The 27,700-nt window shown below is 35.4% G+C and overlaps 1 protein-coding gene across 1 annotated transcript in view; it reads left to right on the top strand.

The window, feature by feature from the left end:
• Positions 1-27,700, top strand: part of STT3B (STT3 oligosaccharyltransferase complex catalytic subunit B) — a 104,374-nt gene that overhangs the window by 36,209 nt on the left and 40,465 nt on the right. Inside the window, exons 2-4 of the mRNA XM_001096091.5 lie at positions 6,055-6,163; positions 9,479-9,766; positions 26,286-26,351. Of these exons, the coding sequence (XP_001096091.1) occupies positions 6,055-6,163; positions 9,479-9,766; positions 26,286-26,351 (463 nt within the window). The remainder of the gene's footprint in view (positions 1-6,054; positions 6,164-9,478; positions 9,767-26,285; positions 26,352-27,700) is intronic.

The raw sequence follows: 27,700 nt of genomic DNA, 5'->3' as shown, positions 1-27,700 counted from the left end.
TTCAATCTGTGGTTCATCTATAACTCTCTCCTTTCAGTTATTTAAATATTATTAAAAATAATGTAAGTAGGACATGCCAAAATGGAAGACTACCTTTGTACATACAGGTGTTTGAGTTTAATGAAGAAGGGAATGGAAGACGAAAATTAAAGTAAGTGTTGATACTAGTATGCTAAAAAGGGGTAATTAGCTAAGCAAGTATTAACTGAACCTCATGAGTGAACTGCCAGTAACTATGAGAAAACTCCAGGTTACAGAAATTACTAAGAAAAGGTAGTTCATTGTGAAGTGAACTTCCATAGAGGTTCCAACATGTTTTAAGAGCAGAAATTAAGGTAGACTGGGAGGAGGAAACGTTAGAAAAGACTTCTTAAAAAATGATTAGGAACTTCAGGTCTGAGATGATCGTATGAAGAAGTGAAAAAGTACTTGGCTATGGCATGTTTCTATGTAGACAGAGCCAAGGGCTGAGGAAAAGATCATGCTAAAATATCTCAAAAAGCAGGTGTGATAAATACATTCAGTTTTTAGTTATTCTAAAAATGGAATGGAAAAGAGTAGTTATAGGATCAATATGATCAATCCAAGTGTCCTTTTTTTTTTTTTTTTTTTTGAATGATAAAAACAGCTTTTATTCAGGAACTAATGCAGAAGATACCTAAGTATGGAACTGGGCTCAATTCTGAATACAACAACAATGGAAGATTTATAGTCAAGGAGCAGGGATAGGGTCAGTGGGTAGAAAACACGGATGTAAGGAAAGGAGGATGTAAGGAAAGGAGTACGGGGATTCTGGCTAAACTAGCTTTACAGGGATTCTTGCTGAAGGCAGGCCAGGGTGACCAGATACCACCTGGGGGATTCTGGGGATAAGGAATTTGATCATATTGAGGTGATCAGAAATGGAGGGTGGGGAATCTTTCTGAACTGACTGAACAGCATTCCTGCTGTAACTGGGCAGTCCAGGCCCAACACGAACAGACACTGAAGCCCAGGGTTGAAGCCTAGTTGAGAACAGGGTTTAACGGGACCTAATATTTGGTTAAGAGGAGAGTATTTATCAACTAGGAAGAAAAAATTACATAGGTATTGCTATATCTTCTGACATGAACAGGCAGCTCTAATCCTGTGTAGACTGCACTGTCCAGAGATAATCACACTATAGGTTTTATTAAGTGGATTTTAAGGGTAGTCTTACGGGGGCAAAAGGGAGAAAAAGTGTTACGGGGAAGCCTCATGCATTTTTTTTTTGAAGGAGGTGTAGAAAAGAGAAGCAAATAAGCCAGTTATGTCTTCAATACTTTGAGGAAGCACTAGGTATCTAAGTATTTTCAATATCACTAAGGGCTTTATTTTATTCTAGGAAAATGAATTATAGTGCCTACTACATTCACAACCCTTGCACAATTCTCATGCCCATCATCTTCTACTCACAGCACATGCAAAGAAGCCAGAACAGCCATATTTTATATCATATGACCCTGCCCTTTTGGCTACAGGTATTGGATTATGAGCATGGAATCTCATGGCAGCCAACACATAGATTGTCTGTTACCTATGACATACGACTTTGTATGAAATTATTTGAGCCAATCATATTCTTACTTATATTTACATGAACTGAGGAAAAGAAAATCAGGCAGCTAAAGCTGGAGGAAACAGAGAAGTCCTTGAGATAGATTTGGAGCCATGTATTAGGCTCATATGCCTTATATTTGCTTTGGATTGAATTGTTAATGTTCCAACTGAGGTATCCTGGGAAGTTGCAGGAATGAAAATAATCAGACTATGCTTTGTTTAGTAACAACTCAATCTGTAACGTAAGTTCATGATGTGTTATAAATTTAGATTAGGTGAGGAATGCAAGCACTTATTTTATGTAGTTACTCAACCTTGAACCAGCATTTTCTCTTAGGCCCCAAACAAACTTCTGTATCATTTAATTGTAGAATTTAACAGTAAGGAAAACTTTTTAAAAAAACATTTACTCTTTGACACTTATCTCTGTAAGTCAAATGTTTTTTGCAATTTTGTGAACCAAAACAAAATACAGAAGTAGATTCATGACATGGTTGGCGTCATTGCAACTATGATCTCTAACATCAATTTTAAGATTTTTGTGTTCATTGAAACAATGTAATTGTTCTTACTATTGACTAAATGTTGTAAGTTTGAACTTACATTTATATTTTTAAAAATATTCTTGGCCTGGTGCAATGGCTCACGCCTGTAATCCCAACACTCTGAGAAGCTGAAGCTAGAGGGTTGCCTGAGCCCAAGAGTTGGAGACCAGCCTGGGCAACAAAGCAAGACCTCATCTCTACAAAGCATAAAACATGAGCTGGGTGTGATGGCATACACCTGTGATCCTAGCTACTTGGGAGGCTCTGGTCAGAGATCATTTGAGCCTTGGAGGCTGAAGCTGCAGCTGTGATCGCACCACTGCACTGCAGAAGCATGGGCAACAGAAACAAAATTCTCATACATCCTTTGAGTTTGTGAAGTACCAGATGCTGCGCTTGGTGTTGGAGACACAGTGGTGTCTTCTTAGCAGTATTCATCTATTTGAATAGATATTAATCAAGGAAACTAATGTGAAATTTTATATATGTCAAGATAGAAAAGTGACAGAATTTGTTAGAAATGTGTTGAAGTTTGCAGGATGAGTTAACTGGGGTAGGGAGGGGGAGACATCAGTGATCCAGGCAGAGGGGATTAGCAGTCTTAACGATCCTGTGACAGGAAGGAATGAGGTGAGCCTGGAGGACTGAAAGATGGAAAGAAGAGAGGTAATATGGTATGAGGTGAGATTAGAGTTATGTATGAGGTAGACAGTGTGGTTTTGACCATTATGTTAAGAAGTGGAGGTTTCTCTGCTTTAATTTTAAAGCAATGAAGTTTTTGAATAATTCAGAGAGTTGCAATATGATCACATTTACATTTTGAAAAGAGCTTCCTTCTTGTGGCAGAGTGCACAGATTGGGGAACTAGAAGGTGGGCAGAATGGATGTAAAGAGACCAGTTAGAGGCTATTTCAGTAGTCTAGTTAAAAGATGATAGCTTGGATTACAGTGCTAGTAGCAGAATAAGAAAATAGTGTACAGATTTCAGAGATATTTAGGAAGTTAAGTGACAGCCTTGTTTTGATTTCTGTATAGGATGTGAGAGAGAAGGAACTTTCAAAAATGACACCTAAGTTTCTTCAGCTCAGGTGGTGGTAAGAGAATACTGAAAGCAGATATAGTGTATATATTTGTTTTGGGATTGGATGGTAGGTGTCTGATCATGAGTTTAGTTGAATGTGGAGTCTGAGATGCCTTTGTGACATTCAAGAAAAACATACCACATGGGTAGTTACATAACACTGGTTTGGACATGAGAAGAAAGATCTAGGTAGGGAGATAATATTAGTGAATTGTGGGCATACTGGTAATAATTGAAGACTTGGGTGTGAATGACGTCTTTTGGGCAGCGATTTCAGAGTGAATTAATAAGAGGATCTTAGGTAGAGGAGGCTACCTATGCAGAAAACAAAGAAGATTAGAGAGGTGGGGGTAAAAAATCAAGAGACTGTTGTAGTCATTAAAGCCAAAGGAAGAATGATTTGATAAAGAAGAATGATTTGATAAAGAGGCCAAGAATTATATAAAATGGAAAGTGAAAAATACTTGTCAGGAAAGCTTTATGAGGTTGGACTCTCATGGTTCCTGGTTTTCAAAACGTGTTATTAATAGTCCCTTGAAGTCAGTTTTTTAAAATGAAAAATTAAGTTGAAAATTTAAAACCTCGGTATTCTTGCTAAAATACTAGGCCTCTTCCATTAAAATATTTTCAGAAGTTTCAGTGGGGTGTTACTTTTTCTGGTGTATACTCAACTTTGTTTGGTGAATCTCTTCCTTACATAGTTTAACTGTTATTTATGAGCTTCTCTGGGTAGAGCTATTTTTAGTTTTGCTTCTATTGCTAATCCAGGTATTTGGGTCTTGTTTTCAATGTTAATTTCTTGTCTTGGGGATTCTTTGTAAATTTAGACCCTTAATGCATAGCACAACGTTTAATTTAGCTTTTTTTAATTGGAGCCTTTAAAGCCTTTAGATGGAGAAGAACTTTGTCACTTTCATGGTGGTGGTTAGATTGTTTTCCATCTTTCACTAGGCAGCCTTTCTGTAATCCTGGCTTTGTAAATACAGTCACTACTTTGTTTCTGGCATTTGAAGATATCCCTTTTTAAATTCTGATCTGGTAAATACTTCTTGGAGGAGGAAGGGAGCAGAGTAGCATTTCTAGCATTAGCTTAGTTTTACATGTTATTGGCACACAAAGTTATTACTTAAAATTCTGATTTTAAAATTCCCCTCAGAAATTTGGATATATTACTCTATTGCCTCATAGCAATCCAGTGGTTCCACTGAGAAATAAGGTATTAATCTGATTTTGTCATTCCTTTGTAGAAAACCTTTCTCTCTGAATGAATGATTTTAAATTGTACTATAGTGTTTTGAAATGTATTGGGATGTGTATGCTCTGTGGAGCATAGTCTTTTTTTTTTTCCAATCAGTGTAAGAACTAGACTACTTAAATTTTTTTCATTCTTTTTATCTCGTTCTAATTCGCTCTTCATTTTTGTCCTTTACGCTATTTAGCCTATCTTTTATTTTATCTTGGCAATTATAATTTTGCCATTCAAAATCTTAAATGGATCCTTTATCTTAAGTCTGTTTCATTACAGTAACTATAGCCTTTAAGTGCTTCAGAGATGCTATATTGTTTACTTATAGCTACACTGGTACTATCATAGGTACTGTTGTTAATCCCTGTTTTCACATGAAGAAACTAGAATGCAGAGAACATAAGTAACTTGCCCAACCAAGGTCACATAGCTAGTCAGTGTGGAACTAACATTCAAACCCATGCAGTATGATGCTAGAACCTGACCTCTCAACCTCTTGGTTATGCTTCCTTTCAGGTCTGAAAGTTTAATATTAATAACTCTTTCAGAGTTCATATAACTCTGGGTTATATTAACCCTCTGACTATATTAATTCTTGCTTCTGTTTCTACAGTATTAATTTTTCTGTTTGTTGATTTTAATCTTTAGCTGTCATGGTGCTTGCTTTTCTCAAATGTTTGATTTTTTTTTTGGATGTGTTGCTTATTTTAGTATTCGAAAAGACTGTAAAAGTGCTACAAAGCTTGCATCTAGTGATTGTTGGAGTTGAGATCATAACTTGCTGCTGGAAAGGATGTATCAAACTGGTCTGGGGTATAAGGATTTCCTTTTTGTCTTGTATCCAGCATTGTTCTGCTTCTTGACTCACTTGTCTACATGTAGTGCTTCTACCTCAGGCAGACACCTCTGATGCCCACTTCCCTACTTCGCAGTAGTAGGGGAAGGGGATTGACCTGACTGAGTATATGTAATGGCATTACCCTGAGGATTGCTCCAGGCTTTTCTCCTGCCTATCACAGCTGCTTTATATTAAACATGGAATATCCCTGGAATTGCCCTCTGTGGTTTGTGGTTTTCTTCTGCTTTCATTTTGGGCTCTGGTTTCTTCAATTTCATTTTTTCTCATTTTGTCTCTTTCAGAAATTATAATTTCTTTTTCTATAAGGCCATATTCTTGTTTTATAGTGCTGTTATGGTTTATTCTCTTTGTATTTTTAGTGCTATTATAGTTTTTAGGGTTGCAGGATTTGGGGCAGTTATGGTGAGTGTACTGTTTCTTCCATTTTGATGTTATCTTCTGTCAGCAGTTCTTAATCTTTTGAGATTTATGAACTTCTTTATAGCCCTCTACCACCTGGACCCCAAGCAATGGCTAAATGTTACTGGGGGCATTACTGGTTTTGTAGGTGTGGGTTTGAGGTTGGGGGTGTTTTTATTTATATTAGAGGTATAAGCATGTTCTTTTGATATCTTCAGATTATGTTATTCAAGTTTGATAAAAACGCTCTGTGAGATATATTTATGTAGCCACAGAGTTTGATATAAAGAAGGAGCTGTTTCTATTAAGCAGTTTTATAACATTTCTTTTTTTCTCTTTTCTCTAGGTTTAACTATAGATCAACACATCATCTTGCATCTCATGGGTTCTATGAATTTTTAAATTGGTTTGATGAAAGAGCATGGTATCCACTAGGAAGAATAGTAGGTGGTACTGTAAGTATATTAGCAGTTCTTTATGTTAATTATAACATTTATTGTTATTTGAGTAAATCATTAATTGCCAAGGTGGTAGGGATTCTTGGAAAGCTTTGTATAGTTAACAAATTTTTCTGTGGCTTATTATCCAATATTCAGCTTACTTAGGCTCTTTTCTTAACACCTCCTCCCCTTAATACCCAACCTGTTTTTGGGTTATCTCACACTAGCCACTCTTTTTGACAAGTGGTGGAGGCTGGGTGGGGATCCGCTATCACAATGCATCTGAATGAAGTTCAGGTTATTTGTGTATCTGCTCTTGTAGCAATTTGGTTGAAAAAGGAATTTGGAAGGAGATAAAAACATAGAATAATCATGATAATTATATATCTAGAATAATCGGATAATTAGAATTTTTCAGGCCCTGAATGTCTCCAAATTATTCCAGGTAATTGACTAAAGATTATAGTTCATGTAGACTTCTGATATCCAGAAAGATGACATAAAAGCGAATATATTTTTAGGATTTGGGGCATAAGGAGAATTTTGAAGGTGAAAGACAAGGCAACATTGTCTTGTATTGGAGAAATATATGTTTGATTTTTTTAAATCAATTTTGCCAGGCTTATTCATTTTATTAGGGTTTTTCTTAACCCAAAGAAACTTCTGACTCTGTTGATTACTTCTAGTATATGTTTGTTTTGCATTTTTAAAATTTTAATTTATTTTCTTCTACTTTTGTGAGTTTATTTTCATGTTCTTTTTCTGACTTCTTGAGATGGTTTACTCAGTAATTTTCAACTTTTCTTCATTATTAAGAGATGCATTTTAAGCCTAGAAACTACACACTAACCACTGTACTAGCCACATTTCATAAGTTCTGATGTGTAGTGTTTTCATTATTTCAATCAAAATGTGTCTTAATTTTCATTGTAATTTCCCTGACTCATGGATTATGTAGAATTGTATTTAATTTCAAACATAAGGGGATTACCCAGTTATGTTTTTTGCTTTGTACTTTAAATATGTTGTGGTTAGAGAACACCTTCTATGTAATTTCAATCCTTTAAAATTATTGAGACTTGACTTGTGGCTTAGGATATATCCAAATTTTTATAAATGTTCCCTTTGTGTTTAGAAAGAACATGTTTTCCATGATAGTAAGGTGTTGTGTTTCTAGTCTGGGGCATCTTCTTATCCTTGAGGTAAATAGAAAGGCATAAAGAGATTAAGGCACAATAGTAGTTACTGTGTTCTGTAGTGGAATTGGAAAAGTATTAAATGGGTAGTACATATGGCAGATAGCTATTACCTGCAGTTCTTGTGGTGCTAATCTTATCATATACCTAAATTGTATTACATTTGATAACTATAGTTTTTCTTGTGTGGTTTATACCTTTATCTTAAATTAATCCTCAGTGGAAACCTATTTTCTCTGAGAGTCCTGAGGTCCTGAGATTTGGGATAATCCCTGTAATAATCTTTCTCATTTGCCTTTGCTGGAGAATTTTAGGGGTTTCACTGGTTTTAGGACAGTTTTACTTAGTTTGAGGTTTCTTATACTTACTTAAGGTTATTATAAATGTAGAGTCCACATTCACACATTTGAATGAGTTCCATATTCTCCTTTAGGACTTTGTTTCTGCTCTGAGCATTGGAAGGCAAGCAGAGTTCCTTGATGGATGAATAGAATTTGTCTAGTTTCATAAGCTGGTCCTGACTTTTTGCTGGTAATTAGGTCTTCACTTTGATCCCTGTGTTGGGTGAAACCCCCCCGTTTTCATTCCTTAAGGCCTGTATCGGGCCTGGTAATGTTTGGCTTTTTTCTTGTCTCCTGTGAGCTCCCATGACGTCAGCACCTACTTTGAATTTCCTCTTCATTTTTGGCATCTGGAGAATTCCCTTTCTTGAGCTTGATTATGCTTTTTTTGTTGTTGGGATTTTATTTGTTGGTTTATTTTTGGTTCTTTCATTTAGTAGTACTTCCATGAATCTTGGCTGTTTTGTGTGTGTCAGTTCAGTCTACTGTATTATATGGATATATTGACTTACCTTGAAAAGTATTTTTAAATTCACTTCCTTCTTTTCCCCCTCATATTGCTGACAGAATCACACACTGGTACCTAGTATTGAATCTGAAGAGGAACAAAATTTTTATGTGTTGAGAATGTGGATGAATTATCATACTTTTTTTCTCCCCTTCCCCCTGAACTTCCATGCATGCAGTAGGTATTGAACATCCACTTTGTGCCAGTTGTTTTTCTGGATGCTGGAGAAAAATTTCCTGCTCTTCTGGAGCTTACATTCTTGTGAGCATAGGCAGTTAAGAAATAGAAAGTAAATAAGTAAAATAAGTAGTCCGTCAAATGATTGTAAGTGTTATGGAGAAAAAGCAAGAGAGTTAAAGACGGGAGTGTGGGGGAGAGAGGTTGCAGTTACAAATTGTAGAGCAGGGAAAGGAAATTTATAACCTTTGTAGTTTCTGTTGTGGAGTAAAAAAAGAGTCTTTTAGGACTTACCTAAGGAAGCAGATGTAAATGCATGTTTTAGTCACCGAATAGTAACTCAGGAAGAATGTCCTGTTTACTATTCTTGAATCCTTTTAATGTTTAATGTTTCTCTTTTAGAATGAGGGTGGGTCTAACTGTTAACTGGCCTCTTCTAGTTTATTATTTCGCTTGTATCCCTAAGTATTTATGTGGTATAAAAAAATTTAATTTTTCAGGAGTCCCAAAACATTATCTCTGAATTCACCAACTGACTGTTCCCTCTTTTCCTAGCTAGAGTTGCTTACTTTCCAAATCTAGGGCTTGAAAGGAAGGGACTTTTTTTTATAAATATGACTTAAATAGTTTTGTGTGTAATTTTTCTTTATCTTATCTTTCTTTTCTCATTTTCTTATGTACACACAAGTATGGGCAAAATTGGAGTATGTTAGAACCCCAAATTCAAGGATAAGCTACACTAAGACCCTGTTTTGATTAAAAAAAAAAAAAAAAGGTTAGTGGGATCAGTAAGAAAGTTACCTACAGTTAACATTGTTAAACATTTCCAATTTTAATCATTCCATTGTTAAGCATTTTCAATTTTAATCATTCTTGTTTCATTTTCTCTCTGATCTTTTTATGTATTTCCTCCATATATGAGCTAGTTCTTTGTATGCAACACAGAATGGTGTGGGTTTTTTTTTGTAGTTTATAAAGAAGGCAAATTGTTTTGAGATGTTGCTTTCAAACTTACGGTAAACAAAGTAATAATAAAGAAGAGTACATATATTAATATTTTTGTGTCTCATTTTATATGTAATTAAGTTTTCCATTTTTTTCTTCCTAGGTTTACCCAGGATTGATGATAACAGCTGGCCTTATTCATTGGATTTTAAATACATTGAACATAACAGTTCACATAAGAGATGTATGTGTGTTCCTTGCCCCAACTTTTAGCGGCCTTACATCTATATCTACTTTCTTGCTTACCAGAGAACTTTGGAACCAAGGAGCAGGACTTTTAGCTGCTTGTTTTATTGCTATTGTACCAGGCTACATATCTCGGTCAGTAGCTGGATCCTTTGATAATGAAGGCATTGCTATTTTTGCACTTCAGTTCACATACTACTTGTGGGTAAGTAACATTTAATGTTTTGCTGCCATTAATGCTCGTGACCTTTCTCGTGAAACACTTTAGGCTGTACGCAGATTTGTCTTTTACAAATTACAGAGTTGCGTGCAGAGATCTGTATTACTGTTCGTAATGTAATAATGGATAACATTTTAAAATATGTCAGGCGTCTCTCAAGTTACGTGTAACTAGATTAATATATAGATAAATCATGGTTTTTCACAAAAGTCCTGTTATGGCTGATTTACCAGTGATGATAATATCCTTTTTAAATAAGTCAGAACTCCAAAAGAAGGGCTATCATAAAACAATCTGTTGATATTTTTGTTTCTTTGTTTTGGGGAGATAGGTAAGAAATAGTTACCCAGGAAAGTTGAAGCATTTTTTGATGGGTTAGAATTTTAAATTGTTTCTGAAACCAGCATTATTTATTTTGCTGCTACCAGGCTATTTAAACTTAATTATTTTTTCCCCTACGTATGAAATATGATGCTACTTAATCTTGGGTTCAATTTAGAGCTTGCTTTTATTTACGTATTTATTATTTTAGCTTTAGCTTATAATTTTCCAGTGATAGAAATTACCAAAATTTGTGTGTGTCAATACGTTTTTGTATATTTTATTAAGTATATTTTTAGGTAGCTAGGTGAATGACAGCATAAATTTTCTTTTTAATAATTATTTTACATTGTTCAAAACTACTTGGCTAATGAGTATTTTTGCTCTAGCATGGAATTCCAGAGGAGAATGTTTCTATGTGATCTGTATAGACAGTGTCTTAATCTTGAGTTTAAAAGAGAAGAAAAATACCCATAGAAATGAAGATGATACCAAGCAGTAGGATGTTGCCAGTGCTGCTATACTTTTCAAAAAGTGTTTTAAAAAACTGTTTATTGTGTGCAGCTGAGAAAAAAAACAAACAGAAAAACCTCAAAATCTAGAACCTCTGTTGAATGCCTTTTAATAAACTATATAATATTTTAAATTATAAAAATAATACATGCGTTTGTGCCTTGATCCTGATAATATAATGCTTAGTGGAAAAATAAGTTGTGATAAAATATGTACAGTATGAGAAATCTTTGATGTAAGTTTTTAAGCAGTACAAACCATACTATGTTTGTTAATAGCAGTTTATAATGAAAGTATAAAAATGTGATAGATAAAGTTGCATGTACACCAGCTTTGTGATAATGGGTTTTCCTGAGGGTGAGTGGGTGGTACTGAGGTGGCCAGTATTAAGGGAGCTTCAACTATGTCAGCTAAAAAAATTTTAAATATTCTGAAGCAAATGTATTATTTTTGAATTTGAAAGTCTCAATAGCTAGGTTTGTAACTATTTTAATATTCTCTACACTTGTGTATTTTTCAAATACTTTATAATAAATTTAAAAAATAAAATATTCTATTTTGTGGACATTTAGACAACAGAAAAACATAAGGAAAAAAATCACCCAGAGTTAACTACCATTTGCATTTTTGAATTTTGAGCACATTACATTCATAAATAAGTCCCAGTTGGTCATGGTATATAATCTTTTTCATACGCTGCTGAATTTGGTTTGCTAGTATTTTCCTAAGGATTTATCCATCAGTGTTCATAAGGTGATACTGGTTTATAATATGCTTTACTTGCAGTGTCTGTCTGGCTTTTGGATCAGGGTAATGCTGGCATCATAGAATGAATTAGGAAGTGATCCCTTCTCTTCAGTTTTTGGAAAAGATTGAGGATTAGTGTTGGTTCAGTTCTTTAAATGTTTTAGTAGAATTCACCAGTGAAGCCATCAGGACCAGGACTTCTCTTTGTTGGGAGATTTCTGATTACTGATTCAGTTTCCTTGCAAGTTGTAAGTGTCTGCAGATTCTCTATTTCTTCATGATTTAGTCTTGGTAGGTTTTTGTGTTTCTATTAATAGGAATGTGTTGATGTAAGCTATTCAATTCGTTGGCATACAAGACGTGATAATACTCCCTTAAAACCCTTCTTGTCCCCTATGGAATCAGTAGTAATGTCCCACTTTCTGATTTTAGTGATTTGAGTCTTCTCTCTTTTTTTCTTAATCTAGCCAAAGATTGGTCAATTGTGTTGATCTTTTTAAAGAACCAACTTTTGGTTTCATTGATTTTTTTTTTTTTCTGTGTTCTTTTTTCTCTTTTAGTGTATATTGCTGCTGAAGTGAGCACTTTATTTTATCTCTGTCACAGTCTTTATTATTTATTCAATTTGTCTTTCTGGAAGCTTTGGGTTTAAAAGTTTATTCTTTCTCTTTTTCTTTTTCTTTTTTTTTTTCTTGCTCTATCGCCCAGGCTGGAGTGCAGTGGCTCAATCTTGGCTCACTGAAACCTGCGCCTCCTGGGTTCAAGCAATTCTCTGCCTCAGCCTCCTGAGGAGCTGGGATTACAGGCGCCCGCCACTACGCCTGGCTAATTTTTGTATTTTTAGTAGAGATGGGGTTTCACCATGTTGGTCAGGCTGGTCTTGAACTCCTGAACTCGTGATCCACCTGCCTTGGCCCCCCAAAGTGCTGGGTTTACAGGCGTGAGCCACCATGCCCGGCCCTAGTTTGTTCTTTTTCTAGTTCACAACTTAGTTTGTGAAGTCAGGTTTTTGATTTGAGATTTTTTTTTTGTTTTTGAAAGTAGGCATTTTTGCTATAAAATTTTCCCTTAGTACTACTTTCACGGTTTCTCATAAGTTCTGATACATTGCGATTTTGTTTTCATTCAGTATTCTTTCATTTTTATTTTTGATCTATTGGTAAGTATCTTGTTTAATTTCCACAAATTTATTTCCCAGTTTTCCTTCTGTTACTGATTTCTGACTTCATCCTGTTGTAGTTGGAAAAGATACTTTGTATGGTATCTATCTTTTTAAATCTGTTGAAACTTAATTTTCGTCTTTAATTTGTGGCCCAGCATATTGTCTATCCTGGAAAATGTCCCATGTGTACTTGAGAAGAATTGCATATGCTGTCTTTGTTCAATAAAGTGTTTTGCATATGTCTTTTAGACCTAGGTGGTTTGTTGTGTTAAGTTCTATATTATCTCCTTTCTGGCGGTTTTATCCATTATTGAGAATAGAGTATTGTTGTCACCAGCTATTATTGTAGAACTGTTTGTTTCTTCAATTCTGTCAAGTTTTTTCTTCCTATATTTTGATGGTCTGTTATTAGGTACATAAATGTTTGTAATTGCTATACCTTCTTGCTGTATTTAAGTGTTTCATTGCTATATATATTTTGGGTTCTTTCTCTTTTGTAACCTTTTTTAAAAACAAAAAAAATTCAAAGTCTGTTTTTTCTTTTCTAATTTTGTAGAGATGAGGTTTCACCATGTTGCCCAGGCTGGTCTCGAACTCCTGGGCTCAAGCAATCCTCCCGCCTCACCTCCCAAAGCGTTGGAATTACAGGTGTGAGCCACCACACCCTGCCGTTTTTTGTTTTGTTTTGAATTTTGCAGGGTTAAAGTCTGTCTTTTCTCTCTTTTGTTTACTATTTGCATGGAATAACTTTCTGTGCTTTCAGTCTCTTTGTCTTTGAATTTGAAGTGCATAACAGCATGTGGTTGGATCATGTGTTTATTCTTTCTGACAATCTCTGTTTTTGGAGAGTTTAATACACATTGGAAGTAATTACTCATAAAGAGGGACTGATTTATGTGGTTGTGCTGTTTTCTATATGCCTTATAGCTTTTTTTTGTCCCTCATTTCTCCATTAGTCTTCTTTTGTGTTTAGTGGATTCTTTTGGTAGTGAATCGTTTGAGTCCCTTTTGAGCATATTTGTGGATTGCCTTTTCACTCTGTGGATAGTGTCCTTTGCATGACTTTTAAATTTTTATGAAGTCTAATTAATTTTTGTTGTTGTCGCTTATGCTTTTAGTGTTATATTTAAGGAAACTGTTGGCCTAATTGAAGGTCATGAAAACTTACACCTCTGTTTCCTTCTAAAGATTTTATATGTCAAGTTCCTCCACTTAGGTATTTGATCCATTTCGAGTTAATTTTTGTATGTGGTGTGAGAGAGGAGTTCCAACTTCATTCTTTTGCATGTGGATATCCACTTATCTTAGCACTGTTAAAAAAAATATACTCTTTTGTTGAATGGTTTTAGCACTTCTGTCAGAAATCAATTGATTATAAATGTATGGGTTTTTTTCTGGACTCTCAATTCTATTCCATTCCCTTGCCATCAGTATGTTGTATCTTTATGCCACTACTGCACAGTTTTGGTTACTGTAGCTTTGTAATGAGTTTTGAAATCCAAAAGCATAAGTCCTTCAACTTTGTTCTTTTTCAAGATTGCTTTGGCTATATGGGGTCCCTTGCATTTTCATAAGTTTTAGGATTAGCTTGTTCATTACAGCTTTTCTTTTTTTTAAGTGGCATGATATTGTTTTGTTAATTCAACAGAAATTTTCGTAGAATACAATATGAAGCAGGTGCTGTTTTATGTGTTGGTTATACAAGGTTATATGAAGTTGATAATCTAGTAGAAGAAATTATAGATATCATTGCTTTGAAGGATCATATTAACAGAAGGATGGAATGATAAAACATTCTCACCCAGAAACTGGGAGGTTTTCTAGTGAGTTTTTCCTTTGTTTTCTTTTTAAAAACAATACATTTAAATAAATTAGGTTTACAGTGGAAATAGCTTCAGTATTTGAAAATAAGAATACTTGTGTTTGAGTTCTGGCATAAAATACTCTCTGACTCTTGACACATTGATACTTTTGAATCTCATTCAGTTTTCTCTTAAGATAGAGAAAATGTTTTGGCTACAGAATTATAATAGATAATGACATTTATTTAAAATTTCATTATTACTAATTGAAAGTGGAATTACAGTTCTAACTATTCTGAAAAGTTGTTTGTAACCCACATGAAGTTATAAAAAGGTGAAAACATTTTTGTAATCTCTAATATATAAATATTAAGTTGTCTAATTCCTCACCCAGTGTTTTTATTTTTAAACCACTCTTTTACAAGGTATATGTTTTTAAAATTTAAAAGATAAGTACTTTGTCATAGCATTATTATTTGTTGATGCCCTATTACTGTTACAAGCTGGTGTTGACAGACATTTTAGGATACACTTTTGGATTTGTGTTCTGCAGAGATTAAAACATTTTCATCATGACTGAATAATTAAGAGTAAAGTCTATAGCATAATTGCCAGGGTTTGGTTTTTTCTTGGTTTGATTTCCGGCCTGTCACTGGAGGTTGTTTAAATCCCCACCCTGTGTCTGTTCAATCAACTATAATATGGAAGTAATAATTGTACTTTCCTCATATAACTTAAAAGTAAATACACGTAAAGGTATAGAATATTGTGAGAACATAGTGAGAGGTTAGTACATGTTTGTTACTATTATTTACAAGCACCAGAGTACATGATTCAGAAAACTAACACAGATAAAGTAGTACAAGGAGCAGTGTTCATCATATTGCCTCTTAGAGGTTTTGTTTTGTTTCTTTAAGGTTCCCTCCTGTACCTTTTGTAGTCAGTCTTCTCCCTACCCCATTTCTGGCAACCACTGGTCTGATTTCTGTCTCTCTGTCTGTATAGCTGTGGGAGTTTCTTTTCTAGAATGCCATATAATACAGACAGTAGGCGTGACCCTGTATATCCGTCTTCTTTCACTTAGCATAATATTTTTGAGAGTGTCAATCATGTTGTTGATGTTTTAGTAGTTTGTTACGTTTTATTGCTGAATAGTACTCCATTATATGGATGTACTGCAATTTGTTTTCCAGTTTTTGGCAATGATGAATTAAGTGGCTGTCAAATGTTTGCATATGGGTCTTTGGACATATATTATTATTTCTCTCAGGTAAATGCATAGGCACAGATTGGTGGTTTGTGTGATAAGTATACGTTTAACTTTATAAAAAGCTGCTAAGCATTTTGCCAGAGTTGCTGTATTCATTTTGCATTCCCTCCAGAAATACATGAGAGTAATATTTACTACTCCATCACATGGCATTTTTAAATTTTACTCATTCTTGTAGGTAGGTGGTAGTATCTTATGGCTTTCGTTTGCTTTCTCCCAATGACTGATGAGCATCTTTTCACGTGCTTATTTGCCATCCTTGTTCTTTGATGAAATGTCTGTTCATATCTTGCCCATGTTTTGGTTGAGTTGTTTTCTTACTCTTGAGGTGTGAGAGTTCTTTATATATTTTGGAAATAAATACTTTATCAGATGTGTGCCCTACAAACATTTTCTCTAGTCTCTAAGAGCAGAAAATTTTGATTTTTATGGAATTCATCAGTTTTTTTTTTTAATAGATCTTGCTCTTGGTGTCTTATCTAAGAGATCTTTGTCTACCCTAAAATCACAAAGATTTTCTCAGGTGTTTACTTCTAGAAATTAAATAGTTTTAGGTTTAACACTCAGGTCTGTCATCTATTTCATGTTGATTATGGTGTGGTGCAATATAAGTGTTGTTGGTGCAATATAAGTGTTCTGTTTTTCCAACATCATGTGTTGAAAAGACTGTTCTTTCTCCACTGAATTACCTGCTTTGGTAACCTTGTCAAAATCAGTTGAATATATACATATGGGTCTGTTTTGGGACTCTTCTGTTTATCTGTGTCTGTCTTTATAACAATACTTTATGTTTTCATTAGTTTCTAGAAACTTTTGAAATCAGGTAGCATGAATAATCTAATGTTGTTTTCTCTTTTTCAGAATTATTTTGGCTTTTCTTAGCTGTTTGCATCATGTAAATTTTAGAATCACATTATTAACTTATTTAATGAAAAAGCCTTCTGGGATGTTGATTGGAAGGGCATTGAATGTATAAGTCAGTTTGGAGTAGAATTGTTATCTTAATATGTAGCCTTCTGTGAATATGGTATTTCTTTCCATTTATTTAGATCTTCTTCATTTTTGCTTTAATTTTTCTGGATGATCAGGTTAGTGACGATCTATTTTAAGCACCTAAAGCTATAATTTTTCCTCTAAGTACTACTTTAGCTGTACCCCATACATTTTTTTATTGAAAAATAATTTGCGTATTATAAAATTTATCCTCTTAGAGAATGGAATTCAGTGACTTTTAGTATATTAACCAAGTTGTATCATCATTACCACTGCTTTTAGTATATTAACCAAGTTGTACCACCATTACCACTATCCAGTTACAGAACATTTTAACTCCAAAAAGAAAGCCCGTGCCCATGATAGTCACTTTCCATTTTCACATCCTCTGAGCCCTTAGCAACCGGTAATCTGCTTTCTGCCTCTCTGATTTGCCTATCCTGGAATTCCATATAAAAGGAATTATATAATATGTTGCCTTTTAGATTTTTTTTTTTATAAATTTTCAGATATAGATGGGGTCTCATTATATTGCTCAGGCTGGTCTTAAACTCCTGGCCTCAAGCTACCCTCCCACCTCAGCCTCACAAAGTGTAAGTGACCTTACCTGTTTTACATCTGGCTTCTTTCACTTACAATAGTATTTTCAAGGTTTGTCTACGTTGAAGTATTTACAAATACTTTATTTCTTTTTGTGGCTGAATAATATTCCATTGTATGATTATCACATTGTATTTCTCCATTTTTCAGTTGACTAAACGTTTGGGTTCTTTCTAATTTCTGTCTATGATGAATAATGCTGCTGTGAACATTTATGTACATTTTTATTACATTTTAAACAAATGTATAAACATCTGTATGCAAATTACTGTAAGAATTGCAGAGAGTTTTTATGCTCTATTTTAATTTTCTAGCTCAGATATTTTCTAATTTCCCATGTGACTGACAGTGTCACCAAGGATGCTGAACTTCTATCCTACTCGAGATCTTTCTCATGACTACTTGGGCTTATGAAAAGAGCTTGTGAATGTAAATTCCTCTTATGTCTGGTTTCCTTAGCTGTTTTAACACTTGTTTATTTGCCTTGTGACTTTAGCTCTCTGATAAGCCTAAGAAAACTTACTATTTTGTAGATCATCGAGAATTTTTCCCTTATTGTTGAGGTGAAAATAACATTCTCTTGCAGCTTTCCACATCCCAAGCACAAGTGGAATTCAGTGCGTCTCCTAATACTGTGAACCAAAACACAAGATGGTCCACGTTTGTAGGCCTAGAGCAGTACTTTCCAATAGAACTTTCTATAATGATAGAAGTGTTTTATATCTACTCTGTTTAATAAGATAGTCACTGGCCATATGTATATGGACATTTTTTTGTGTAGGTACTAGGTGCTTCACTATAATATAGGTAATAGAACTGAGTTTTACCCTTAAAATATTTGTCTAAAATATTTATTTCTTTTAAATCAATTAGGAAATGTTAACTTATTCTAGAAACAGAGGACCTCATAATTTGTGAGAATTATATAAAGTTAATTCCCTAAGCCTAATCCATTACAAAAATATCTCTTTAGACTAGTCATCTGGATTCACTAAATTTCTGCTAGATTTGCTGAGTATAGAGGAAGAAAGCCGTTTGTAAATTCTGTTGGAATACAGTTTTTGTGCCATGTTTGGACTACCGCTAGATTTTTGCCTTTTATTCCAGTTTACATTTTTCCAGTGTCGTTTTCTAGAAATTTTATAGTGTTGCACTTTACATTCATGTCTGTGATTCATTTTGAGTTATTTTCTTGAAAAGTATAAGATCTGTGTCTAGATTGATTTTTTTTTTTTTTTTTTTTTTGTATGTGGGTGTCCAGCTGTTACAGCATCATTTGTTAAAAAGATTATTCTTTATGTATTGCCTTTTGTCAAAGGTCATTTTACATTTATGGGGCTGTATTTCTGTGCTGTGTTCTGTTCTGCTGATCTGTTTGTTCTTTTCCCGCGCTGTCTTGATTACTATAGTTGTGTAATAAGTCTTGAAATCAGGTGTAGTATCAGGCTTGTTTCAGTATCATGTTGGCTAGTCTCAGTCTTTTGCCTTTCCATATAAACATTCAAATTGATTTGCTGATGTCCACAAAGTCACTTGCTGAGATTTTGATTGTGATCACATTGAATTTACAGATCAAGATGAGAAGGTTTGTTATCTTAACAACATTGTCCTCCAGTGTTATCTATAATCGTTTATTGATTCCAGTAATTTTCTTTCTGATTCTTTGGAGTCTTTTACATAGACAGTCATGTCATGCATGAAAAAAAGTCAGCTTCATTTCTTCCTTCTCAGTTTGTGTACTTCTTATTTTCTTTTCTTGTCTTACTGCATTTGCTAAGACTTCCGTTACAATGTGAATAGAAATGGTGAGAGAGGACAACTTTATCTTGTCCTGATCTCAGGGGGAAAACATAATTACTAATTTATTTCCGGACTCTGTTCTGTTCCATTGATCTACATGTCTATACCTACCTCATAAACATAGATCTAGAAGTCTGTACTGACCCGATTACTGTAACTTCATTGTACATTTTAAAATTGGGAAGTATTGTATTTTTATGTATTGATCATATATTCTGTGACCTTGCTAAACTTGCATGTTAAAATTTACTTTTTAGATTCCTTAGGATTTGCTACACACAAGATCATGTTATCTTTAGAGACAGAGGGTCTTTGCTACTTTTTTCCTGAACTGTATACCTCTCATTTTTTTCCTTGCCTGGTTGTATTGACTGGAACCTTTAACGTCATGTTGGACAGGGTAGTTTTTCCTGCCCTATTTCCTGAAATAATTCTCATAGGATTGGTATTACTTCTTCCTTAATTGTTTGGCAGTATTTACCATTGAAGCCATGTGGACCAGGGAAGATTTTTAATATGAATTCAACTTTTTAATGGCATAGTTTTATTCTGATTTTCTATTTTTTCATGAGTAATTTGGTAATACGTATCTTTTTAGAAGTCTTATTATTTTATCTGAGTGACCTAATTTGTAGGCAGAAATTGTTCATAATATTTCTTTATAAGTCTTTGGATTTCTGTACAATCTGTAGTGATGTCACCTTCCTTATCCCTGGTACTGATAATTTGTATCTTCTCTCCCTTCTTCATTAGTCTAGATAAAGCTTATCCAACTTTTGGTTTCACTGATTTTTTTTTTCCTTTACATTTTCAGTTTCATTGATTTCTTGGTCTTTGTTATTTCCTTCTAATTTGCATTTGGTTTACTCTTTTCTAGCTTTTTGAAGTTGAAGCTTAAGTTATTTTCTCCATTTCTACTTTTCTAGTATAACTATTTAAAATTATACTGGATTTACTTCTTTAACTGTATTCTATTTTAATACGTGGTGTTTTCATTGTTATGTGGTTGAATATTCTTCGAATTCAGTTTCTTTGACTCATGGGTTTTTTCTAAGCATGGTGTTTAATTTCCAAATATTTGGGATTTTCTTAGCATACTTTTTTTTGTTGATTTCTAATTCTGTTGAAGACCATACTTTGCATAATTTGTCTTTTTAAGTGTATTGAGACTTGTTTTATGATCTAGCACAGAAGTCTGTGAAGTATGGCCCATATGTAGGTTACCTGCTTTAGTAAATAAAATTTTACTGGAACACAGCCCTGGCCATTCATAAACATACTGCCTTTGGCTTCTTTTACACCAGAATGACAGAATTGCATAGTTGTGACAGATCTGGCTCGTAAGTGTAAATATTTACCATCTTGACTGTTTAAAACAAGATTGCTGTATCCTGGTCAAGCATGTTCTACATCCTGGACAGTAATCCACATGTGCTTGAAAAGAACATGTATTCTGCTGTTTGGAGGTTGCATTTCGTAATTTAATGGTCAGGTCAAGTTGGTTGATATTGTCCAAATCTTCAATATGCTCATTGTTTTTCTTTCAAGTTCTATCTTCAACAATATGGTTGGAGATTTCAATAACTGCCTCTCAGAAACTGTTTCTTCTTTTAGTTCTGTTAGTTCCTGCTTTATGTATTTTAAGGATTTGTTTTAGGTCCCTGTACACTTAAAATTTTTACATTTTCCTGGTATATTGACCCTTTTATTATAGCGAAGTAGTTCTCTTTGTCTCTAGGAATGTTGTCTTAAAATCTGCTTTGTTTGATTGATTTGGTATGATTCTTGTTTCTATGGCTTATCTTTTTCTGTCCTTTAAAATCAAAGTATTTGTATCTCTGGATTTTAAAAGTTTCGTTGACTGCATATGGTTAGATCTTGCTTTTTTATCCAGACTGACCATCTCTGCCTTTTTATTGGAGGTTTTAGTCAATTTACATTTAATGCAGGTTTTAAATATTATTTGATTTGCTCCTGCCATTTGTTGTCTTCTTTCGTGTTGAAATGCATTTTTAAGTATACCATTTTAATTCCCCTAATTGTTTAGCTGTTATTGCTATTTATGTATAGCACTTGATGCAGAGAATGAATTATACATCTTAATATGACAGTCTACTTCTACTTAACATAATTCTGGCAAAATATAGCACCTTTGCTCCAACACAGCTTTATTTTTTTTCTCCTCTCCTCTGTGCTGTTACTGTCATCTGTATTATATCTACGTATGTTATCTACCTAACAACACAGATTATATTCATATAATTTATACTTATTAAGAAAACAATCAAGAGAGTCTTCTATATACTCCATATTTACCATTTCCAGTATTCTTTATTCTGTCCCGTGATCTGAGTTTTCATTTGTTACAATTTCCTTTTAGCCTGAAGGATTTTCTTTAATATTTTTTCTAGAGCAAATCTGCTGTAATGGCATTTTTCAATTTTGCCTTCATTTGTCCCCCAATTTTTTTGAACTAGGGTAAAATTGACATAAAATGTATGTTTTAATCATTAAGTATATACTTTATTGGCATTAAGTACATTAATTATACAACTGTCACCGCCATCCATCTCCAGAGCTCTTTATTTTGCAAAAATGAAACTCTATACACATTAAACAATATCTCCCCTTTCTACCTTCCCCTCAGCGCCTGGCACCACCATTCAAATTTCCCTCTCTATGATTTTGACTAAATACTTCACATAGGTGGGATCATATAGTATTTGTCTTTTTGTGACTGGCTTGTTTCACTTAGCATAATGTCTTCAAGGTTTATCCATGTTGCAGCATGTCAGGATTTTCTTCCTTTTTAAGGTGGAATAATATTCCATTGTATGTATATACCATATTTTGCTTACTGATTCATCTGCAGATGAACACTTTTATGGTTTAGCTACTTTGAAAGTGGTTATACAAATCTCTTTCCAAGACCTTGCTTTTAATTATTTTGAGTATATACCTTGTAGTGGAATTGTTGGATCAAATGTCAATTCTATTTTTAAATTTTGACGTAATGCCAAACTGTTTTCCAGAACAGCAGTAGCAGTTTACATTCCCACCAACACTGCACAAAGGTTTAATTTTTCCCTGTTCTTGCCAACACATGTTATTTTCTGGTTCTTTTGATAGTAGCCATCCTAATGGGTATGAGGTGGCATCTTAGAGTTTTATTTGTAGTTCCCTAATGAGTAGTAATGTTGAGCATATTTTCATATGCTTATTGCCCATTTGTAAAAGCCTACACCTTCTCCAGAGTATTCACAGTGACTTTAATTTCCCGTCATATATTTCTTCATATATGTGATTGATTTTGAATGTCATAGTCTTCAGTATTTGGTTTCCAAAGTGGGGAAAAGCAGAAAAATGAAGGGGAAAGAAGTGCCAGCCCTTTAAATTCCCTGTCAGTCACTTCAGCCAGAGGAGGAGGAGCTTGCAACAATGGGGCCAAAGTGCAAGGGTGATCACTTCTTTGTCTGCTCTTCTATGACAAAAAGCAGCAATCAGTGATCAGAGTGCAGAACCTCAATACTTGGAGGACAAGTTTCCTCACATCAGATTGATTCTGCCTGAGCAATTATTGTCTAGGTGGGGAGCTGATTTCTGTTGCTGCTTGTTTCACTATCTTCCCAGAATCCTCACCCGCCTTCCTTTTTGAAGGATAGTTGTATAAGAATGTATTAGGTTGGTGCAAAAGTAATTGTGGTTTTTCCCATTACTTTTAATGATACTTTTCTCTTTCATTTAACACTTGATAATTTTCTCTTTCATTTAAAACTGTGAGTATGTCATACCACTGCCTTCTGTCAAATATTTTTTTTTTTCTGATGCAAAGTCAATTGTATCGTTACTTCCCTGTGGGGTTTATTTTCTTCGTTCTCTTTTCAACTTTCCTCTGTCTTTATCTGCCAGTACTTTGCCTACAGTTTGTCTAGGTGTCGTTCTCTGTATTTATTATATTTGGTGGCTTCTTGGGTTTCATGGATCTGTAGATTAGTGCTTACGTTAGAATTTGGGAAGTCATAATTGTTTCTTTAAATGTTTTTATCTGTCTGTCTTTGTAGCCTCTCCTTTCTTGAACTTCTCTGTTCTTTGGGTTGGATACTTTCTGTTGACCTATCTTCATGCTCACTAATTCTTCTGCCATCTCAAATTTGCTGTTAAGCCTACTTAATGAATTTTTTATTCCATTTATTACGCTTTTCAGCTCTAAAATTTCTAGGTCATTCTTATTTCTCACATGTATAGGAGAATATATATTCTATATGGAAATTTCTGTTATTATATTTTTCTTTAATTTTCTTAATATAGTATTCTTTAATTCCTTGAACATACAACAGCTGTTTTAGAGTCTTTATCCTCTAACTCCAACATCTGGGCCCACTCACAATTAGCTCTTATCAACCATGTCCCCTTCCCCAACCTATACGTGTCCAAATTTGGGTCACACTTTCTTATTTCTTTGCATGTCTTGTAGTTTTGGGTTGAAGCTTACCTGTGTTATTTTTTAAAATAGCTTATCTGAACATGCAATTTTCTTATTTCAAAGCTTCTACTACTGGACTCCTTAATATGTGTAAATGAAGACCAAATGGTGAGCATGACTTATTGTCTGGGAAAAAACTCAATCCGTATTTTTTCTCTGCTTTCACACCAAAACAATAATCATCAGTACAGAAGACTCATGTGACCTCAAAATATTTGGCGATTTCTCCCCATTGCCAAGCAGTTAATTCTGCTGCAGACACCAGCTGGTGTCCTCTAAATAATTTCTGACACTGTCTACCTGGAGATAGCATGAGATCCCACAGGTTGGGGGCCTGTCCCCAAGACACCGTCCCAGCTTATGCCCCCAGACACCAGTTGTAAGTCCAGGCCTCTAGAACTTCTGATAGCCCAGCTGAAATTAGGGATTCCCATCACCCCCTCAAGGTTTTTTTTTGGACAGAGTCTCGCTCTGTCCCCAGGCTGGAACGCAGTGGCACGATCTCGGGTCGCTTCTACCTCTACCTCCCGGGTTCAAGTGGTTCTCCTGCCTCAGCCTCCTGAGTAGCTGGGACCCCGCCACGCCACCATGCTCTGCTGATTTTTGAATTTTTAGTAGAGACAGGGTTTCATCATGTTGGCCAGGATGGTCTCGACCTCTTGACCTCGTGATCTTCGCGCCTCGGCCTCCCAAAGTGCTGGATTTACAGGCATAAGCCACCGGGCCCAGACCCCCTTCACAGGTTTGATTGATGTGCTGGATCGGCCAACAGAACTCAAGGAAACACTTAGCTCAATTTATTGGCTTATTATGAAAGATATCCTAAATTATACAGATAAACAGCCCGATGAAGAGATACGTAGGACAAGATCTGGAAGAGTCCCAAGAGCAGGAGCTTCTGTTCTTATGGAGTTGGGGTGCACCATCATCCTGGTACATGGATGAGTTCTTGATCACCTTCCTGTCAGCCTCCTTGTATTCAGCTGTCTAGAAGTTCACCATACCCTGTCCTTGGGCCTTTTATGGAGACTTTATTGGTTGTCCATGATTGAAGCATGGACACCCTTGTCAAAATGTGACTAGACAAAAAGAGTGTGACCTAAACTTAGCAAAGCCTATCTGTTCAGATTCTTCTTGGCCTCTCTGTGCAGCATTCCTTCCTCCAGGTATGGGACAGAACCCTCTCTGAAATAGAGGGTCTTATGACCCAAAATCAAATTAGAGCCTTGCCAAGTGGAGAAGTGAAAAGTGAGTAGGAGAAGTTTAGAGAGACATTCTGTAACAAGGGGAATTACAAGCCACGAACTGTGGACGAAAGTCCATATATCCTAATACCACACTTACAAAGTCCTAACTTTTCTCCTAAAGTCTTCTCAGTTCCTTCTGAGTGGCTCAGCTGTTTTCTGTTTTCGCAGGTGTTGCTATTTTCCCCTTTTCGTTATTGATCCCTCTCTCCTTGTTTATAATTCTTCAGTGCCTGCTTTGACATTTTGACCATTCTTGTACATAGATTTTGTTACTCTCATTTCTGTTTTCATAGCGCTTAGTTTCTGATACCTACCTCTATTATAGCACTTGATATATAGTACCTTTCATCAATCCTAAAATGTATACTTTCTCCACAGATTTTGACATCTCTGAAATTAGGATGTATGTTATGAGTGATGGCCATAGATTCTATGAAATATGCTATATTGATTACTTGCTTTTCAATTTGCTTCCTCCTCTAGATTGTGAGCTTTTTGTGGGCTTAAAAATTTTAAATTCCACACCTCTACTTCTTCCATCTGTGCCTGCTACTGAATCCACTGTGGGTGGTTGATTGGATGCCTTGCATCTTTCCTGCTTCATTGCCCTCAGAGTTCTGCCCAAAACCACCACGTCAGTAAAGCTTCTGGTGATTTTATCCCAGCCAGAACTGCTTTCCTGACTTTGGCATTCAGGCTCTATAAGGACCTTTTGGTACTCAGTGTTTATACTCACCATAGGGCCTCTTTTATATTATGCTTCGACTCAAGTTCTTGCCTTTGTATCTTATCTCCCTAGTACAGGACTGAGTTATAGTTTGTGTCCAACATAGCCCAGCAAAGTTTTCTGTGTATTAGTAAATACTGAAAAATACGTTGCATTTACTTTTCTCTTTCAGCCAATTGGATTGAGTCTGAGGAAGTTTCAGGGTATGAACTGTATTTAGTGGCTGTAAAATATGCCTTGGTTTTATTGTAATAGATTATAGCAGTCTGGGTTCGGTTAGGAGAGAGAGAGAAGTATTAATTATGATAAAAGAGTAACTAAAATAGAAGGAAACTCTCTATGGTATCCTGAGGCTGAGGGAGGGTACCCAAGAAAGGGCAAACTTGGAAGGTTTTCACACCTCATTGCATAGGGTGTGGTTCAGCCCATTGAACTGGTTTGGCACTGCTGAACAAGCAAAAGACCACTCTGGAATGTAGACACTTAAGGAGAAGGGGTGGGAGGTGGCCATGGTGACCTGTGGCATGGTATGTGGATATCAGTGAGGGCAAGAGACTTTGCAGAAAATGAAAAAAATGTAATTTGTTTTTTAAAAGATGATTCTTTTAAATAACATAACATGCATAACAGAGAATGAGAGCTATTCTTAAAATGTCTCAGTGTGCTGCTCAGTATTATAAACGCATATATTAAGTACGTCTGCATATCTGAATAACCACAGTACTTTTAAAAATAACCTTGACTTTTTGTAGCATGTGGTTACCAAACATTTAACTTTTAAAAATTCCACAAGAGCATTTGTAAACATTTTTATCATATCAGTTGCTTTTATTTTTTAGGTAAAATCCGTAAAAACTGGGTCAGTTTTTTGGACAATGTGCTGCTGCTTATCCTATTTCTATATGGTAAGATTTCATATTTGAGACTACATGAAGTCTAATAGGTCTTTGGAGGTTAAAACAGTTCTCTTTTCCCCTGAAGTCTATAGGATTTTTATTTTGTTTAATGTAATCTTTCATTACTACCATCTGTTTTCCTTCTCCTACTCACAGGTCCTGTATACACATGCTTTGATGGAGAGGGCTAATATTTAACCCTCAAATAAAATATTTGCAGCAAGTGAAGCAAAATGTTTTCAAATGTACCACTTCAAAATACTTAAACGTTTTATTAAGAATTTTTTTTTAGGCCGGGCGCGGTGGCTCAAGCCTGTAATCCCAGCACTTTGGGAGGCCAAGACGGGCGGATCACGAGGTCAGGAGATCGAGACCATCCTGGTTAACATGGTGAAACTCCGTCTCTACTAAAAAAAAAAACAACTAGCCGTGCGAGGTGGCAGGCGCCTGTAGTCCCAGCTACTCGGGAGGCTGAGGCAGGAGAATGGCGTGAACCCGGGAGGCGGAGCTTGCAGTGAGCCCAGATCGCGCCACTGCACTCCAGCGTGGGCGACAGAGCGAGACTCCGTCTCAAAAAAAAAAAAAAGAATTTTTTAAAAATTTTAAAGATTATATTCATTATTTATTTATTTGAGACGGAGTTTTGCCCTGTTGCCCGGGCTGGAGTGCAGTGACACAATCTCTGCTCACTGCAGCCTCTGCCTCCTGGTTCAAGCAATTCTCCTGCCTCAGCCTTCTGAGTAGCTGGGATTACAGGCGCCCGACACCATGCCTGGCTAATTTTTGTATTTTTAGTAGAGACGGGGTTTCACCATGTTGGCCAGGCTGGTCTTGAACACCTGACCTCATGATCTGCCGGCCCCGGCCTCCCAAAGTTCTGGGATTACAGGCATGAGACACCACGCCTGGCCTAACATTTATTTTTTCAGAGAGAGTGTCTGTCTCTGTTATCCAATCTGGAGTGCAGTGGTACAGTCATAGCTCACTATAACCTTGAATTCCTGAACTTAAGTGATTCTCCCACCTCAGCCTCCCCAGCAGCCAGGACTACAAGCATGTGCCACCACGCCTGGCTAATTTTTAAAAATATTTTGTAGAGACAGATCCTCACTCTGTTGCCCAGACTGGTCTTAAGCTCCTGGCCTCAAGCAATCCTCCTACGTTAGCCTCCCAAAGCACTGGAATTATAGGCGAGAGCCGCTGTGCCTGTTTTAACTTTTTAATGACTTAAATTTAAATATTATTTTCTATTCTTCCTAGCTTTATTCATTTTATTATTATTTTTTTTTATTTATTTATTTTTGAGGCAGAGTCTGGCTCTGTCGCTTGGGCTGGGAGTTCAGTGGTGCAATCTCGGC

This window comes from Macaca mulatta, chromosome 2 (genome assembly GCF_049350105.2).
Source record: "Macaca mulatta isolate MMU2019108-1 chromosome 2, T2T-MMU8v2.0, whole genome shotgun sequence".
Lineage (NCBI taxonomy): Eukaryota > Metazoa > Chordata > Mammalia > Primates > Cercopithecidae > Macaca > Macaca mulatta.
The sequence above is the reverse complement of the archived record's forward strand: the minus strand, read 5'-3'. Positions and strand labels throughout refer to the sequence as shown.